This window comes from Gallinula chloropus, assembly GCF_964237585.1.
Source record: "Gallinula chloropus genome assembly, chromosome: 23".
NCBI lineage: Eukaryota > Metazoa > Chordata > Aves > Gruiformes > Rallidae > Gallinula > Gallinula chloropus.
Genome location: NC_140108.1, coordinates 7,930,571 through 7,949,400, shown reverse-complemented (window position 1 = coordinate 7,949,400; position 18,830 = coordinate 7,930,571). Strand labels below are relative to the sequence as shown.

General features: G+C 50.8%; 1 protein-coding gene across 1 annotated transcript in view; it reads left to right on the top strand.

Moving 5' to 3' along the window:
- Positions 1-18,830, top strand: part of ACAP3 (ArfGAP with coiled-coil, ankyrin repeat and PH domains 3) — a gene marked incomplete at its 5' end in the record, with an annotated part of 88,821 nt that overhangs the window by 67,599 nt on the left and 2,392 nt on the right. The window contains 14 exons of the mRNA XM_084274658.1: positions 431-543; positions 3,884-3,935; positions 4,365-4,465; positions 4,825-4,936; positions 5,435-5,643; positions 5,947-6,016; positions 6,120-6,214; positions 6,697-6,911; positions 7,504-7,608; positions 10,278-10,370; positions 10,521-10,741; positions 10,887-10,996; positions 11,368-11,478; positions 11,582-11,643. Coding sequence (XP_084130784.1) covers positions 431-543; positions 3,884-3,935; positions 4,365-4,465; positions 4,825-4,936; positions 5,435-5,643; positions 5,947-6,016; positions 6,120-6,214; positions 6,697-6,911; positions 7,504-7,608; positions 10,278-10,370; positions 10,521-10,741; positions 10,887-10,996; positions 11,368-11,478; positions 11,582-11,643 — 1,669 coding nt within the window. The remainder of the gene's footprint in view (positions 1-430; positions 544-3,883; positions 3,936-4,364; positions 4,466-4,824; positions 4,937-5,434; positions 5,644-5,946; positions 6,017-6,119; positions 6,215-6,696; positions 6,912-7,503; positions 7,609-10,277; positions 10,371-10,520; positions 10,742-10,886; positions 10,997-11,367; positions 11,479-11,581; positions 11,644-18,830) is intronic.

The window sequence follows — 18,830 nt, the reverse complement described above, 5'->3', positions numbered from 1 at the left end:
CCTGGCCCTTTGCAGGGCAGAGGGGTGGCAGCAGCATTGCTGACTCACTTGGCCAGTGAAAAGTGCCTCTCTTGCTTTATTTTCCACTTCACACTGCCCCAAATGGTGGAAATTCATAGCCCTCATGATGATAAGCTACTTGCCTTTCTTTTTATCTCCAGAGGGGGGAAAAAAAACTGCATGTATGGCCCTTTCCCCTAAACAATAGGGACAGAAAAGCTTTCTGGAAGGAGGATATTTCCTGGCTGCTCTTCACTGCTGCAGCCCCCTAAGGCACAGGGGCATGCTGTGACAGACAGCTCTGCCTGAACCATAGGATCCTGATGATGATGGCTTTTTTTTCCTCTTCTTGATGCTTTGGTTAGGCTCACCTCCATCACAGTCTTGGAGAAGCACTCCTGTCAGAGTCTCAGTCTCTTTTTATTTGCAGGACTTCTCCTATGATGACTCAAAGGTGGAGTTTAACGTTGATGCCCCAAACGGAGTGGTGATGGAAGGCTACCTCTTCAAGAGAGCTAGCAATGCTTTCAAAACATGGAACCGGTAAGTAAGAACTCACATTCCATTTGATATTTGGGCTAAGACTCTGGATACAGTCAGTACTGCCTCCACAGGAATGCTCTTCACTTCTAGTGAGATCTTAGCAACCGTTATCGTTGCTGGAAGGATTCTGAGCTGAGTAGTTAAAAGCTAAATAGGTAAAATGAGTTTCTGTGTACTGAGACTTTTCTTTCAGGAGTATTTTGTGTGCTCTACTCAGCACTGATGGAGTACTGTATCCAGTTGTGGGCTCCCCCAACACAAGAAAGATAGGGGCTTACTGGAGGGGGTCCGGTGAAGGGCCAAGAAGATTATTAAGAGGCTGGAACATCTCTCATATGAAGAAAGGCTGAGAGGCTGTTCAGCCTGGAGAAGAGAAGGCTATGGGGGGGATCTTACCAACGTGTGCGAATCCCTTGGTGGGTTGGATTGAAGAAGAGGGAGTCAGAAATGGCTTTCTGTGCACTGACCCTGCTCTTAATAATTTATAAATGCTTCATCTGATAGGTCCCTGGGAATGCCAGGCTCTGGCTCCTGCACTAGTCAGGAGTCTCCCCAGCTGTCAGACCCTGGGCGAGTGGGAGCAGAGGTTTCATGTTCTGGCCTTGCTCGATACTTGTGCATTTGGTTTCCCTTGAGATGGCCAGTGGGTTTCACACACAGCTGTACAGAGTGGTTCAAACCCTTCCAGTGAGTTTCTAATGCGGGACATCCATGCCTCTCTGACCTGCATTTCTTCCTCTCACGTAACAGGAAAATGATACGATATTCAGGTGTGTCTTACAATAGGAGTAGACACCTGAGCAAGGCTCAGATGTGCTGCTGTTAGGCTTTGGAATAAACAAACACCCCCTGGTTCAGTGCCCGGGTTGTAGTGTGCACAGAAGCTGCCGGAGTGTGCCTGGAAAAAAAGAAATTATCAGAGCTCTCTGAACAGGTTCCCCCAGTGATTCCTTTTCTCTGAAGCTTCCTTGAGTACTTCCAGGCCAGTTCAGTGTAATTTAGTTACCCCTCGGGCTGTCTGCTCCCCTGAGTTAAGCACGAAGCCTGCCCTTGGAGGAAGCAGAAATCACAGCGGCACTATACCGCAGTGTGTCACGCTGTTTGCTTTCAGCACTCACAGGCTGTTGCCCTGGAAGGTTTCTTAGATGCTTTTTTTCCTCACTGCTTTAGGATTTCCTGCTTAGAGCTTCCTAAGCAGGGTATGGCCTCTGCCCATAGTCTGTTGCATAGCTGCCTTTGCTGACACCAAGTGCCTTTGCAGAGGAGGGTGTTCCAAAACATGTCAGGCTAATGCCAAGCCCTGTGCTGTATTGTGACAGAGATGAACCGATCCAGGCAGCTCCCTTCTAACAGCTCCTGGGTTGTGAATTCAGGGGTGTCTCCAAAGGGCACTTATCCTTGAGGGAACACGACCCTCTGGGACCTTCTGTTTTTCCTGATGTCTAAAGCAGTGTTAGTGTGAAGGGCCCCAAGTTTTCCCTGTCCCCCCGATCCCACATCATCCTACATCCCAGTCACACACAGTCTGTGTCCCCCCACGGCTGTCTCTGTGTCCTCAGTCCCGCCCACTCTTAGCCAGATCTGCTCACATCTCAGCTATTCGTGGCTCCTGTAGCCCACTCATCGCCTTCTCACTGTCACTCAGTTACTCACTGTCAGTGCCTCCCCCTCCTGTGAGTGGGATGGGGCAGGCAGAGAACAGCAAAATCTTTGGTTCAGGGTGTTGGGCATGGAACCAGTGCTAACAGACACAGACACTGGGCTGGTGAGCAGGAGAGCACTGCTGTGAGGAGCAGAGACCAGAACCTGAGACACACACTGCCTGCTCAGCTTCGTGTGACAGTATTGCTCCTTGAGCACACTGCTACTGTCAGAGCAGCTCAGAATGATGCTGAGCCCTATCAGCTCATCAAAATGTGCTCCCACATAGATGGGACAGCTTCCAGTTACCTGTATTTTCCCACTTCTCCCCAGACATATCAAGTCCTTCTGTTGTCTTTTACCTCTGTCTAAATTTCAGCCATGGCAAAAGAGAATCCTGTTTTGTCTCCCTTTCCCAGAGATCCTGGCTCTTTTGCAAACTGAGCATGTAATACATGCTCTAAAGAGCAGCTTGCTGCAAGCCTCTCTGGCTCTTTATGCTTAGGTATTCCAGTGTAATCTTTGTGAAGCATCATCTTCATGAAGCGTGGTGATGGCCATGGCTTCCACTGCCCTCTGTGAAGATGATCAGGTCGCTAAATCTTAGGCTGCATCTTGGGATGAGGAAGCATCTAGGGGAGATGGATTTGATGCTGAAGATTAAGACATTGGGGAATTACCTCTGTCTGCATCGCTTGGACCTGCTGTCACTTGCACTTTAATGGGAAGCTGCTAGCTGGTGATCTGTTGCCCCCCTAGGAAGGCAGAGCCCTCCACACACCCCTTTCCTTGCTCCAGCCATAGGAAACAGGAGCTTTGGTGGTGTTTTACCACCTGTAATGGGTACAGAGAAATCAGCCTGGGGCGTAGCATAGCCTGCACAGACACCAAGATGTGCCACTCAGTGTTACTTTCCCCAACACTTCTTTTTGTGGAGCTGCCAGTTACAAAGGTTTTACAAAATGGATATTTATTTATTTATTTCCCCACCTGGAAGATTCTTTATGATGTCAGGGAACTTCTGTCTTGTTTTCTGACAGCCTGCTTGGAGAGGCAGCAGGCATGTTACATCTGGCAGGGCACATGTGAGTATTCCAGCCTTCCCAGTAAATGTCCTGTGCCTGCTGTGCACACATGCAGGTACCAGTATGCCCAAACCAGTGCAGTGTGGCACTGGGTTTACTCCCAAGCCTGGTGTGCACACACAGGCTTCTGCCTCAGGAATCCTAGGCAGTAAGAGGGGACTGTCCTACTCCTTTGTTCCTGTTTTTCCTTCCTTCTTGCCGTACAACAACCTACCTAGAACACTTGCCATCACAGAACCACAAGGTTGGAAAAGACCTTTAAGCTCATTGAGTCCAACTGTTCCTGTCCTGTGCTAAACCAGATCCCTGAGCACCTCATCTACCCGTCTGTTAAACACACCCAGGGATGGTGACTCAACCCCCTCCCCGGGCAGCCTGTGCCACATCCTGACACCTCAACCACAGCATCCCAGTGCCAGGAGTCATTCCCTAAGGCTGCAAATCCTTTGCTCTCTGAGGGAGGGCACTGGAGAAGTGTGAGCTCTTCTTGTGACATTCCTTTACAGTTTCTTAGAATAAAGAATCTCTCTTTTAAATGGAGAGAGATCCTGCTGTGCTGCAGAACAAACTGCCTCTGAGTTCTGCTGTTCTGATGTCTGTCTGTCTTCCCTCAGGAGGTGGTTCTCCATACAGAACAGTCAGCTGGTCTACCAGAAAAAGCTAAAGGTCAGTGAGGGTACCTGAGATGACACGGTCTGGTTAGTCCACTTGTCTGGAATCCTGCTCTGCTGGGGGGTGGTGTGGAAGGAGTGGGGAGGAGAGTTGGATCAGAGGGACAGCAAGCACTCTGTGCTTCAGAGTTAGATGGTGCTGAGAACTGAGAGGCAGCAGCTGGTGTTTGTGGGGAACTAAATATTCCTGCTTGGCAGAGGAAGGCGGTGAAGTCCCCAGTAACCTGCTGCTTTGTGTGCATGCTGACATATGCTTTGGTGCTGCCTGACCCCTTCCTCTTGCCCTGGAGTTACCCGGTGGGGGGCTGGCGCTGCTCTTTCTGGACTCAGTGTATGGTACCCAGCAGGGCTTGGGAAGGAGTTTTTTGGTCTGATGCTAACACAGATTAAGGGAGCCAATCAAGCCACCTGTTCTCCCCCTCAGGATGTCCTCACGGTAGTGGTGGAGGACCTGCGGCTCTGCACTGTCAAGCCCTGTGAAGACATAGAGAGGAGGTTTTGCTTTGAGGTCGTCTCGCCTACCAAGTAAGTTCGGTGGCTTCCCTAGGCCATCCTCACGGTAGCTGGGCTGTGTGTGGAACTGCAAGAGATTAGATTTGAGCAGATGCTGCCAGGGCTTTTAATTGTTGACTGTGAGATACCATTGCCTTTACTCTAGAGCTCCTGTGAAGTTCATCAGCCAGACCTAGCCCACACATACCTAATGCCCAAAGGGAACAGCTATGGCAGTGCAAGCTTGTGGGATTGATTTTTGCCCCTCTGCCTGCCCAATCAAGGAGCTGTCCCCCTTGGAATGGCTGTGCTGAGGATGCAGTGGAACCGTTTTTGACCAAAATGTGTACCCTGTCCTCTTGCTTTTCCCAACTGGTTTCCTTCCTTTGCAGGAGCTGCATGCTGCAGGCTGACTCGGAGAAGCTGCGTCAGGCCTGGATCCAGGCTGTTCAGGCCAGCATTGCTTCTGCGTACCGTGAGAGTCCTGACAGCTACTACATTGAAGTGAGTGATGGGGCTGTGAAAGATCCATATTCGTGTCTTGGAGCCCTGATAGTGGGCTTTTGGGCTGCCCTCAAGGAAAGGAGCATATGTGCTAACTCAAAGCAACAATTATTCACTAACCAAAGCCGTGCTTGTGAAGCTGAGCTGAGGGAAAGGCTTTAAATCAGCGTTGTCCTGGCATCTTCACTTTCTTGGCATCGCTCTCTGGATTGATGTTCCCTTATGAGTTATGTTCCCCTGGGAAGAGCTTGCAGCTCCCTACATGGGAGAAGTGCAAGCAAGTCACAGTCACAGCAGGTAGCTTGCTAGACGATGCTCCGCATGGTGCCCTGCTGCCTGGTGGCAATAGCATTGATTAATGAGGCTTTATCTGTTCACTGCTTGGACTAGCCCTCATTTATTCTTCCAGGTAATGCTTCCTAGCAATGCCTGTGATTTGCAGAGCTCTGTTTCGTTCCACAGCGTTTGTAGCATCTTCAAACCCTGTCTTCCTTGCAGAGGCTGGATCGGACTGCTTCCCCCTCTACCAGCAGCATCGATTCTGCCACTGACTCCCGGGAGCGCAGCGTGAAGGGAGAGACCATCTTGCAGAGAGTGCAGAGCATCCCTGGGAACGACCAGTGCTGTGACTGTGGTCAGCCAGACCCTCGCTGGGCCAGCATCAACCTGGGCATTCTGCTGTGCATTGAGTGCTCTGGGATCCACAGGTACTGTGTGTGGGTGGTCTGTGCTGCTGGCCGGGGATGGATTGTGGGCATCTGGGAAAAAACAATGTGGCATGAAATAGTTGCTTGTAATGTTTGTATAGAGAGATTCAAAAGCATCACTTGCTGCAGTACCTGTGTGTGCCGGTACACCCCTGTATGTGTGTGCATTGACCCCTCTGCCATCGCTGTGCTTGTAGAGAGAAATGCATAACAACTGGATTGATCTTGTTCATCTTCTGATGTGTGAGCAGTTCTGGTTTGGGGCATGTGACCATTGTAGTTTTCTTTCTTTTGGATGTGTAGGAGTCTGGGTGTTCACTGCTCCAAAGTCCGGTCTCTCACGCTGGACTCCTGGGAGCCAGAGTTACTGAAGGTGAGTGTTGGCTTTTAACAGGGAGGGAATCTTTGTGACAGCTCGACTAGAGGGAAGGCAGCTCCTCACCAGAGGATTTGATTGGCTCCCTGTTGTATTGCAGCTGATGTGTGAGCTGGGGAACAGTACCATGAACCAGATTTATGAGGCACAGTGTGAAGAGTTGGGACTTAAGAAACCAACCGCAGGGAGCTCCAGGTGAGCCTGAGCACACACACTGGTCCTCTCGGTCCCGTGGAAAGCTATCCATCCCCAAACCCAGCACCCTAAGCTCTCTGGAACATCAGTGTGACTGGTCCTTCACCAAGGCCCAGACTGCATGAGCCTGGCTCTCAGAAAGGTCTGTGAGGTGTTACCAGCCAGCAACCTGGTGAAACATGCTTGGGAACCAGGGCTTGCAGGGTTTACACCTGCTCGGAGACCATACAGATACCTGAAGCACATGGTGTTCCCCAGGGCTGAACGCCACATTCTGCTCTCAGCTAAATGCTGCACCAGTTAGTTTTGTTGGGAAATTGGAGGGATTTTGGGGGTCGAGGACCTCTCCCCTTTAAATACAGATTTTTAGGACTCAAACCCAGGTTGATAAAATGGCCCAGAGCAGCTTCATCTCCATGTGGCTGTTTGCTTTAGGTGATTCATGTGGCCCTGCACACAGCTTTGTGCTGTTCTTCTCTCAGGCAGGACAAGGAAGCCTGGATCAAGGTGAAGTACGTGGAGAAGAAGTTCCTCAAGAAGCTGGCAAACGGTGAGACATTAACAGAGAGCGAGCGGAAACCTCGGCGCTGGTGTGTGAAGAAGTGCCAGAGGCACAACAGCACCACGAAAGCACCCACGGCGCGGAGAAAGTACCGCCACGAGGCAGGCAGCGCATCGCCAGCCATGCTGTCGTCAGGTGGGAACCTTCCCCTGCCCTGCTCCCTGGGCAGGGCTGTGCCAGCCTGCCTGCTGCACTCTAAGTGTGGGCACAACCGCCCTAGCAACAGGTGTGGCCCTGCCTTTCTCTAGGACCTGCAGCCTTCCAGAGGTAAAAGCAACAGTGCCCTTGCCCAAACGGTGTTGGCCAGGTCTATAGCAGCATTTCCTATCGCCTTCTGTCCCTTGAAGGAGATTCTTGTGGCTATAGGGGATTGTTACACTAGGGTGGTCCAGGAACTTTGAAGCTTGCTTTGTGCATTTTCTTTTCTGTTCCAGCCTGCCTGCTTTTTAGTGTTTCAAGTCCTTTTATTTTTACCTGCCTGGCCTGTAAAAGAGGCTGTGCCTGTGAAGGGTTCTGGCTGCTCAGCATCCCCTGGGATGACTGTCTGGAGTATATCACAACTGACAGCCAGCTCTCAGATAGGTTTCTGTGGTGTATGTGGGCCTGAGTGTGGCACTGGACACATCTGGGTGCATTGGATGTGCAAGCTCAGCCAGCAGAACTGCATCTCCGTTGTTCATCTACATGTTACTAACTGTGAATTTCCAACTCTCTCCATGTAAAACAGCAGCTACACTGGAGAGGAAGTTCCGTCGGGATTCCCTCTTCTGCCCCGACGAGCTGGACTCCCTCTTCTCCTACTTCGACACCGGTGCTGGCTCCGGCCCACGCAGTGAGTACAAAGAAAGTGTCTCTGCTTCTGGCAGGCTTTACTCCCCAGCTCTTCCAGGGCACGTGCGTTGCACCACACCTAAGGCAAGGAATTGGCCTCATTGCAGAGAGGGTAAATTCTGCAGAAGAGTGATGGGGAGTCAGTGGCACAAACTCCAGCCCATTGCTCTTTTGTCGTGCTTATTTTAAGCTCCTATCCACTCAGTCCCTGGTGTTTGCATTCTGGTGGATGGGATTTTTTTCCCAGCATCTTTTACTACCAGACTACGTACTCCATTGGCTTCTTTTTCTGGTTTCAGTTTTGGCTTTTAATTTTATTTTTTCCCCCTTTTTTAGAATATTTTGCTGTGGACAATTTTTCTTTTTGTGTTTGTGACGATGAACTCCCCTCATGTTCCGTCCACCTTCCTCTAGGTGCCAGCCACATCTCTATGCAGCATCCGCTAGCAGGTGGCCCATGGAGTGGCAGTGGCATTGGTCCCGGTGGGAGCGGTACGCCGTTCCTCCTGGACGGAGGTAAGGTGACGCTCTGGCAGCTAGCAGCAAAAGAGACACCCAAATTTTACTTGCTCCAAACGAGCTTCAGAGGCAGTGATGTGTTTTCTTTCAGCCAGATGATTGGAACTCACGCAGTACCAGTCCCTCCTGGGCAAGGCAGGCTGGCAGGCTTTCAGAAAGCAAAAGGCTTCCAGCCATTGAGTCACTGCATCTTAAAGAAACTCAGAGAAAGGATCCAATCCTGCCTGTGTGGGATCTCATGGCAAACAGAGGGAGTTAAAGGGGTTACTTGAAGTGCCCCACATCTCCTGCGGGCTAGTCATGTGCTCCAGTATCATACTCAGCTGGGGAGTGGCACCTTTTTAAAGCTTACTAGCTCTGTTGCTTGTTATTATATGAATTTAGGAGAAATATTTAAGGTCCTGAGTCACCACAGCAGAAAATCACAGGCTTTCTTACAAGTACATGTTATCTCTTGAAATCAGTGAAGAAAGGGCTTTAGTGCTTGTCTGAAGCAGTGCCTTAAGAGCTGTTCCAGTTTCAAGGATTTCAGCATTATTAGTCATCAGAAACAGTACTTGGGAGGTGCAGGACTTCAGAGTTGCTCAACAGTTTTATCGTGGTCCTGTAGAAGAAAATAGGAATTTTGTCACTGATTCATTGGAAATGGGACTGGGAATTTGAGGTGTTAATATTCTTGGGGTATTGGCTGGATCCTCCTTTCTTGCTTTGGTTACACCTAGGGTCATGCCATGTAGCCTCATTGGAGTTGTTCCTTGTGCTGACACAATGCAGAGCATGTTCTTCCAGAGAAGAATGTTTGCTTTGGGCAGAAAACAGCAGGGATTTTTCTGACAGTGAATCTCAAAGATATGCGTGTGATGTGCCACTTCCTGTTGTAGCTTCCTTATCTCCTTTGGCTGTTGAGTAGGATTACTTGTGAGCCATGACTTCAGGACCACTGATTTAGAGACTTCTTTATCTGGCTGTAGCTGCTCAGCAGATCAACAGCCAGCCTTTGAGGTGGACTTGTCTTGTTTGGTGATGATTTTCAAGGTTCAGGTCTGTTCTTGCAGACTTCCCTGCTACTGCTCTTTGCAAAGACTACTCAGCTCATGGTTTAGAAACACTTTGTTAGCTACAGCCTGGCTTGTTTTTCCTTTCTAATTGTACTGGGTAAAGTGTAGGTCTTGGGGTAGGTCATGTGGGTGTAACTGCTTGAGGTCTGGGGGTACAGAGGCTCCCAGCCTGTACAGTCATTGGGAAGTTAAAAGCAGCAATTAAAAGCAGAGTCCAGCCCCCCCACCCCAACCCAAAGGGGCTGGGCATCCCTCAGGACAAAGGTGGTGTGCCATCCCTACTCCCACAGGGGCAATTCCTGCACATGCTGCTTTCTTCCTTTGTTACCATCCTGACTGCTTTTGGGTGGAAGCTGGGAGAGGTTCAGAGCTGCTCTGCCACTGACTCTTTGTGTGTCCTTGGGCAAGTTGCTTCATCTGATCGTGACCTTGTTGCTTGTATGCAGTCAGCTGTCCTGTAACATTGAGCAGCAAAGCAGGGAAGGTGGGGAGCACTGGGGGAAAGGGAAGGGGTGTCTGTGGAGGTGGATGAGCCAACAGACAATGCTTTAAGAGCTTGGCTTGAGATACTTGCTACGGATACTATTCAGCCCAGTCATGGTCAATAATCTGTCACGAGAGCAGGTTTTCCCAGTGACAACGGAAGAGCTCTGGGAAGCAGATAGGTAGAGTGGAAACTGAGATTATCAGTGGTAAAAGCAGAGGGGTGTCTTTATTTGGTTATGGCACTGCATAACCTGCTGCAAAGCTGTCTCTGCTGCTGCTCTGCTCCAGTCTACGTCACGGTGTCCCTCATGGATTGCAGCGAGGGCGGTCCTCAACAGCCCCAAGTGCCATTGCGATGTCGGAGCATCCCTGCATGAAGGGCAGCGTGGGGACATGGACACCATAAGGCTTTGCAATTTTTCCTTGGGCAGTTTTATTGACTGGGGCTAAATGGGTTAGCAGTCCCCCTCTCCCTTGCCAGCAGCGCCCGGCGCAATGTGTGCGTGACATTCTGCGCAGCCCTATTCCCCTGTGGTCTCAGCTGTGCCTGGTACTGGAATGCCCGTGTATTAAAATGGGCTTGGTTTGTCTTCTGTTGGCCCCGCAGGTCTGAGCAGTGACAGTGGGCTTGGAGGGAGCACGGATGGCAGCACTGACATCCTGGTGTTTGGCTCCGTGGTGGACAGCGTGACGGAGGAAGGTGGGTGTCACAGGGTGGAAGGGTGGGGAGGCGGCTAGTGTGAAGGCAGGATGGATGGTCAGGACTGTCTTGTGCCAAGAACAACAGGAAACATAAGAAGCTGGAAGCGTGAAACTTCTGGGTCATCTCTCCATCCTTCTCCACTCTTAGAATGCGAGGTGTCAGAGGAGTCAAGCGGCGAAGCAGAGATTGAACAGGAGGCATCTGATTTGGAGGACCTGAGGGAGCTGCATCCTGGCTTGTTGATCTACAAGGCAGCACAAGCCCGAAATCTGCCTCTCATGGCAGAAGCGCTGGCACATGGTGCTGAGATCAACTGGGTGAATGATGAAGATGAAAACAAAACTCCTCTGATTCAAGCAGTGATGGGGGTATGTGATGCCAGACCACGTCTGTGGACGGCAGGTCTTGACGAGCACGTGCTGACAACAGGCACCTTACTGCCTGGGATGTGCTCGTGTGTCCTCTCAGTGCTGCTGGCTGAACTGATTTAGAAATTCCCCTTTACCTTGCCAGGGTTCCTTGATAGCCTGTGAGTTCCTGCTGCAGAATGGGGCAGATGTTAACCAAAGAGATCTCCGAGGCCGGGCTCCCTTGCATCACGCCACGTACCTAGGGCACACTGGGTAGGTCCTTCACACATCGCTCTGACTTGCTCTCTTGCCTTTGGATTGAGCTGTGGAGTCATGGGGTGAGGTGGGCGAGGGGGCTGGGTTTTGGTGACTTGGTTGTTTGTGAAACATGTCTTTTTTTTATATCACACCAGCAACTTGATTGTCTTAAGGCTAATTGCCCCCATGATTACAGAGGGTAGTCAGGCCCTGCACTCCCATTCCTTTCTCCACACCACTGCAGTGTTTCCTGATTATTATTATTTTATACCAATATAAGTGGAGCTGTGCATGCCCTACAGGAGGACAGTGTCCTCTGCTCCCTCCAGCTTTGGGTGGGTGAGCTGGAATTTCTGCTCTGATGGTCTTTTCTTTCCCTTCTGCAGTCAGGTCTGCTTGTTCCTCAAGCGAGGGGCAAACCAGCACGCGGTGGATGGCGACGGGCAGGACCCGCTCAGCATTGCTGTCCAGGCAGCCAACGCAGACATAGTTACCTTGTAAGTGCAGCAGGACTTTGTGGTGGCTGTATGTGGGAACGCTGCCTGTAAAAAGCCACCAGGAAAGGCTTCACCAAACCTCTCTCCTTTGTGCTTTCTCTAGGCTGCGCCTGGCTCGAATGAACGAGGAGATGCGAGAAGCAGAGGGTCCCTTTGGACAACCAGGTCAATATCCCAGCAACAGCCCTACCGAGCTGCAGTACAGGAAGTGTATACAGGAGTTCATCAGCCTTAATATAGATGAGTGTTAGTGACAACTCCCCCCACCTCCCCTTTGCTGTCTTGAAGTTGGGCTGAATTTCTAGAAGCCCCGAGAGCCCCATCCTCGGTATATTGGTGTTTCTTGCAGATTGGTCTGTTTTTGATGCCTGCACATATAGGTTGAGATGCACACAGGAAGGAAAAAGGGGTCTTTTCCCTACGTGAAGTTCTCCTGCTTGACTACTGGATGGTTGATTTTTGTGTAGGAGACTCCTAGGGCATAAACACAGACCATGGTGTGTGGACTTGAGTGTGTGAAGAGTATGGGAGATGAGTATAGCATTAAAAAAAGAAAAATGAAAAAAAAAAAGAAACAAAAAAAAGGAAACCCTCTATCACCAGGAGAAACCCACCAACAACCCAATGGGATGAACCTGTCTCTGCTTCAGTATAGTTACCGTGCACTGAGCTCTCGTCTGAACAGTTTGTTTGGAAGGGATTGTGATGTGGAGCCCTCTGTCCTGGCAGTGTGAGCAGCACCCTGCTCTCCTGGGACTGCTGCAGCATCTGGGAACTGCTGGGGCCAGGTTGGAAAACTCAAGGATGACCTCTGAGTCGGGAACGGGCTGGTTTATGGGGCAGAGAGATTTTGCTCCAGAAGGCACCACAGAAGGGTAGGATTGAGAGCGATGGCTACTCACCTTAGTTGCTCTCAGGACTATACGGGCCACGCTCCCCTGTTTTGTGCCCTTGGTGGTTAGCTGGTCAAAGCCATAGCTCTCCTGCTTCCTGCTCTGAAACACAGTCTGCACAGTGTTATGGAAGCAGCAGTGCTCACTTTCTTTGAGGCTGGGAGAAGCTTGTCGCTGGCGACGGGCTTTGTGTCAGGGAAGAGAAGCCACGTCCGCCTCCCAGTGCCGGAACGGCTGGCTGCACCACGCCGTGGGACTGTGGTTCCCTTCGCTGCCTGGTCACTTCAGATTCCTGACTTAGCATCTCTGTGGAGGAGACTTGTACTTGCATGTGTACCCCTCTGTGCTCTCCCCCGCATGCTGAAGTGTGTGAGTAGGGCATCTCAGCAGCTGGCCCAGGGGCTTCTGGGTTCCCCAATTCCAATGACCGGCAGAATCTTCCTATGGTTTTGTTTCTTTTTTCTTCTCTTATTCTTTGCTGGAGCAGGGGAATGTGTTTCTGTTCAGAGCACTTCATTGCTGTGTTTATGGTCTGCGTTATGGGGATCATGCTACAGTAGCTCTGCAGAGATGCTGCAGTCATGTCATCCTGTCTCAGGAGGGCTTGCAGAGCATGTGTGCTGCCAGCAGCATCTCTTCTGGCTGGGAACGGGGAAGGCACGCTGAGCTGTGCTCCTGTAAGAGCTTCTTCAGAACTCCCTCAACTGCAACAGACATCAGAGTTTACAGGACTTGGGTGCCACTTCGCAGCCGGTACTGAGCCTGCCTGGGCCCCCGGGCTGCTGGCACTGGGGTTGGGCAATAGTGCCTTACGGATAGTGCTGGGATCTGGGGGGGATCAAGATCCACAAGGGATGTAGGAACACCAGGCAGAGCTCCCCATCCTCCTGCAGTTCAGCAGCAGTGATACACAATCTTTCTTTGGGTGTTTTTTGTCATCCAATACAAGTTTTGACTCCGTTTTGTGTACAGACTGCTGTCCTGCTGCAGCCCTTAGTGGATTAAACCTTTGCAGGTTTGTTTCTGTTGATGTAATCGTGTCCTTGGACACCAAAGCAACAGTGATCCACCTCTTAAGCCCTCAGAGACTGAACCAACAGCACTCCATGTCCATCCACACATCTAAAAGTAGAACAATAAAGAAACTCCACTTATCTCTAGTAGGGTATCCTCTCAGTTCAAGGGGGAGGGTCTCTGCTTCCTTAGGAAGGTGCTGTCCTCTACTTTGCTGCAGCCAGACCACAGTATTCTGTCTGTGCCATCTGGGTCTTGGAAGTCCAGTTCTGTCTTTCCTCTCCTGTTCCCTTTGGAGCTTTGGGATGCACAGTGCCAAGTGCTGAGTTCTGATCTTGGTCCCGACTGTTCTAAATCTGAAATGGTCCTGGTGACTGTGCGGGACGTGCTGCGGGTCAAGGGCAGTGCAGAATCCTGCCCCTGGGGCCTTTTGTGCTTCCCTAAATAATGAACAATCTCTTACACTGATCTTGGAAGACAGAAGTTAATAAGCTTGGTCACATTAACCTTTTTTATCATGGGTAATGCCTTTCATGGCACTTCTGTCCATCACTCCCTGCTTCCATCCCAGGAGCCCAGTGCTGTGCCCGCAGCGTGCTGGCGATCTGGGACTCCCACTCCAGCCCATCAGCATGCTGCAGGCCTGGAGTGCACCGTGCAGACCTGCATCCTCCTCCTTCCTCAGTACCTGGCCTGAAGCTGCCCTGGAGCCGTTAACCAGGACACACTCTGTGCTCTTCTCCAGGCCGAAGCTGCGTGACGCGCCCCTGGCAGCGGGTGGGTGCTGTGGCTGGTGCTTGTACATCCTGCTGAGCTGTGCCAGCCCGGGGCTGACTCAGACCCGCCCGTGGGGTGAAGCAGTGTGGCACACTGTGCCATTACTGCTGCAGTTCAGTTCCAGAGGGATGCTAGGGTGCAGATCCTGAGTTCAGCGGGAGATCTTCTCCGTGGGTAGGTACCATGCTCTGGTTGTAGCCCCTGCATGTGGCTCTGGAGTTGTATCACAGGAAGGAGAGGGCTGGCTCCAGGGTTTGCCTTGCAGGTGGTGCCAAATGCAGCCAGATGCACGTTGAGTATGGCTGGTGCTGCTGTGCAGCTGCACAGTCTCCTTCAGCTTGTGTCTGATATGCCCCATGTTAAATACCTTTCTTCCTGACACCCGTGTGAAGGCACAGCCACCATCACTTGCCCGCTGAGCGTTCGTTGTGCAGGATTGCAGGTTACCACTTCCCATTCCCATGGAGCTTCAGCTTCCAGCCCTTTGCATTGGGCTTTGTCTTCTTTCTGGGAAAAGTGGCCCTAAACTTCAGCAGGCTTCCCTGCTGAGCAGGGAGGTGCCTTCACATGTGTGCTGCTGCCCCTTGCTCATTAGCTGAGCCTGCTCACTCTGCAACTAGTGGTAGTGTTACTCTTGGTCTGAGCCAGGGTCAGAAGCAAATCTGGAGTCTTACAAAACCCTCTGAGTGAAATGCCCTGCCAACCTCACTGCTCTGCAGAGCTCCAGTGGCACTGGATGCTCCTGTCCAGTGACATGAGTTGTGGTGCTGAGCCTGCCAGGAGCACAGCAAAGCCCTTAAACACATGTCCACCTTCAGAAGGGCTGAGTGATGCAGATCCTGCTGTGCTCAGTGCAGAGCTGAAATCCAGCCCAGAACTGGGGCTGCTTCCTGCAATGGGAGCTGAGAGGTTCCCTGTGAGGAATCCTCTGTGGCAGTCCTGTCCCATTCTGTGCTGATCCACATCAGTTCAGTCGGGTCTCAGTGCTGGTGTCCCTCAGGCTGTGCCCCTTCCTGGGAAAAGGCCACACTGAACCAAAGCCAGTGACTTTCAGGCTGCTTCAGAGATCTTGAAAGTGAAACAGCTGTTTCACACTGCCATGGCCCTGCTCCACTGCAGCCTCAAGCAGGGCCATTGCCCAGCGATGGTTTTACATGTACAGCCACCCCAGTTGGTTTTCCAGCTTTTTATAAGGAGTCAGAAACACAACAGGTCCTTTCTCCAAGATCCTCTCCAGTGAGACCTGGAGATGCAGCTTCCACTTTGGGTCATTTTATTTCACAGCATTAGTGGCTCATGAGAAACCTGCAGAAGTCATGTGCAGTGAGGTCCACTGAGGCTCAGACCCACTCCTGAAGTCCATGAAGTTAAAGCGTGTGTAAATACTGATGCAAGAAGCAGTGTCTTGCCAGACAATTTATCTATTTAACATGTATTGGTACTTTATTTAGATTCAATGTATAAAGCAACTTTGTGCACTTTTCCTACACACAGTATTGGAGGGGGGTGGGGGGGTGTTATGTTCTTTTGTTATGGATTTTGTGCTGTCTTTTTTTAATCAGTGAAACTGTTAAGTATTTAATTTATTATTGATGTGCCCAGAGGACTAGTGCAATTTTTATTCAATACAGTTGGTCTGTATTTAATGTCAGGATTTTTTTGTAGCATTGTTAGGGAATATTTTTCAAAGCCTGCCTTTTTTTCCACCACCCCCCCAAAACGATTTTCCTTCCTTCCTCCCCCCCCTTTTTCTCTTCTATTTTCCTCATACAGATGGTGAGGCATTACATGCCTCCAGTTTGAAATATAATCAAACTCTTTAATCCATCCTGTGGTTTCTAAAGCAAGAAGGTTCTCCAGGAAAACATGCTGAGGAGGCACTTCTCCCTGTTTTCTGTGTGTGTTTGGGGTTGGTTTGATTGGGGGTGTGTGTGTGTGTGTGTGTGTGTGTGCTTAGAAGTGTGGAGGGGAGAGCGGGCAAGTTGTACAGAAAGTTTGTTTTTAAGAGAAATAAATGGCCAACCAGGCTCCAGGGATGATGAGATATGAACACTCTGGCTTTTTTCCTTCTTCAAATCCAGCTGTATTTGGTGTTGCACAATCTCATTGGAAAAAACTCCTTTTTTTGTCATTCTTCCTTTCTCTTTGAGCGGTGTGTCTGTTATCTATGTGATAATAACTTGGTTGCAACCACAGTGAACAGGAGCAGGGTTGCCTTTTGTCTAGAAAGCAACATGCCAGGCGTTGTCAGAACACAAGCAGACCCAAACCATTGCCTCAGCCACGCAGCTTCTGTCACCTTTTGAGTTGGAGAGCTGGGAGAACGTTTATAGACCTGTCCTGGCTTTTGTTTGACTCCACTCACCCCCTGTAACCAAGTGCCTGGATGGGGTAGTCTAGGTTTGAACCTTTGGGCTCTGCCATGTGTTTTCTGCTTCCAAATGGGATGAGTTCAGGTTGCAAGTTGAAGTGGTACCCTCAGTGTTCCCCCTGACACATCACTTGGGGCTGCCTCAGGTTGTTTCACAGTGGGGTCTCTGAGATGGGCTCCACAGTGTGAAATTCCTTTGAGCAGGCTGGGGGAAGAATTTAATTGAATTGGAAGAATTTGATGCCTTTTAAAGAGAAAGATTTGGCAAGCTGAGGCTGTGATCAGTATAACTTAGATCACCAGTGTCTCAGACCAGCAAAGACACCCGTTATTTATGCAAGAGAAACAACAGCTCCTCCTAAAGCAATGCACTGATGACCGGTCCGGTGGCCGCAGCACAGCAGCCGTCTCTGCTGACCCCCCATGTTGTCCCCGTGCTGCCCCACTGTCCCCAAACCCCCTTCTCTCTCCTCACTGCCCGAGCGTTTCTGCTTTCAACCAAAGACAAACCGGGATGAATGGACTCAGTGTGCTGTTAAACTGGGGGTTAGCTGGTGACAAGCGTCTGCCCGAGTGTGCGTGGGAGCGTGCGGTGCGGTTACACGGAGCAGGGCACATGGGGAGAAGGGGATGGAGCAGGGGTGGGAGCTCAGAAGAAATGAGGTTTCTTAAAGATTCTGAACCACAGAATGCTGTTCCCATGGGGCTGTGATTTGTATCGCTGTGCCTCCTGGTTCCTCAGCCTTGTAGGGGGTTGGGGCTGGGGTGTGTCCCTTCTGGGCTGCCCACCCACCACTGCTGCGGGAGGGATGGAGGTGGTGTGGTAGTAGCTGAGATCATCCTACTCACACCTTGGAAGCTGTGAGAGGGCTAGAGCAGCTGGCTGGAGTAGGAGCGTTTGCTCCACCATCTCAGCCCTGAGCCCCTTCCTCGCAGCGAGGGCCATGAGGAGTGTGGGTGTTTGGTGCTCCACTGGCTGCTGTGTCAGGAGGGGCTGGGGTTGGCTCTGTAGCCCTGTCTCAGTTGCCTTCCATCCACCACATCCCTCCACCAGCACGAGTGTCAGTGTGGATTGCCCATCCTGGGAGCCCCCAGTTCGAGCCTTTCTTACTGCAGGGTCACGTAGGCTGCCAAAAGCCTTTGAGCTGAACCCCAGCCTCTTCCTACCCAGGCAGCACAGAGAGAAGTGCTTGAGCCAAGAGAAAGCTGTGGGGCTGACACCACAGCTCTGTTCTGTGCTGAACGGCTGGGCTGCTGAACCAGGGGCTGACACTTGCTGTAAATACGCTGTAACCTATTAACCTCCTTCACTTGCCTGCTTTCAGTACGACTTTGTAACACGTTTTTTAATTCCCCCTTTTCCCCCACACAGCCTGTGCTGACTGTACCTATGGAACCAGATATTCTGTATGTTATTATCTTTGTACAATTTAAAAACTGTTGCTGTGGTGTCTGCCTTTCCACCCCTCCCTTCTCTTCTATTGTCTCTTGAAACACTGTTAATAAAAACCTAGATAAACTCCTTCCCTCTGCTTTCTCTGGCTGGGTTTATTTCTGTCGGGTTTCTTGCCTTGGTGCCTGCATTAACTGGATCTAGAACCTCATTCCCTTTTAACCTGATTTCCTGCTCCTCTGGAATGCCACGTAAGTGCTCTGTGTTTTTGGGGGAAGGGGGCTGTTCTGTGACACTGTCTTGTGGTGATGGGATTTCAGGGTGCTTTGGAAGAAGGCTGGGGTAAAGGTGACAGGTTCAGATCACACACACATCCCCTCCACCACTCCACCCATTCAGTTAATGCTCAACATGGTGCGAGCTCTGCTGCTGGCTCTCCTGTAGAAGGAGACCTTGCACGAGGGGAAATCATCACTCTTCTGCACAAGGACCACCCTTTCCCACACACCACAGTGCAGTCCTTTTCCCCCCCTTGGTTTCTCTCATGCTGGGTGTCTGTGGCAGAGAAATAAAAGAAGACGACGAGGATCGTGGCCTGGCCTCGTGATTTCGATCACCCTTAGCATGGAAAAGCAGGAATAAAAGTGTGGAATAACCTCTGTTTTCCTGTGAAGGGACCAACAGCTCCCCATTGATGAATCCAGGTATGCTCATGAACTTGGCAAAGCACTTGATTGGGAAGGACACTTTGCAATTGGGAGCACCGTGCTTATGGAAGGGAAGGTGTGTGGTCTCATAGTCAGCTTCCTAGCACAGAGCTTGGGAGACACCTGGCTCACTCCCCGTCCTGTAACTGATCCCCCCCATCCCCTCTTTACTTTCCTGTCTAAAAGGAGAGTATGGT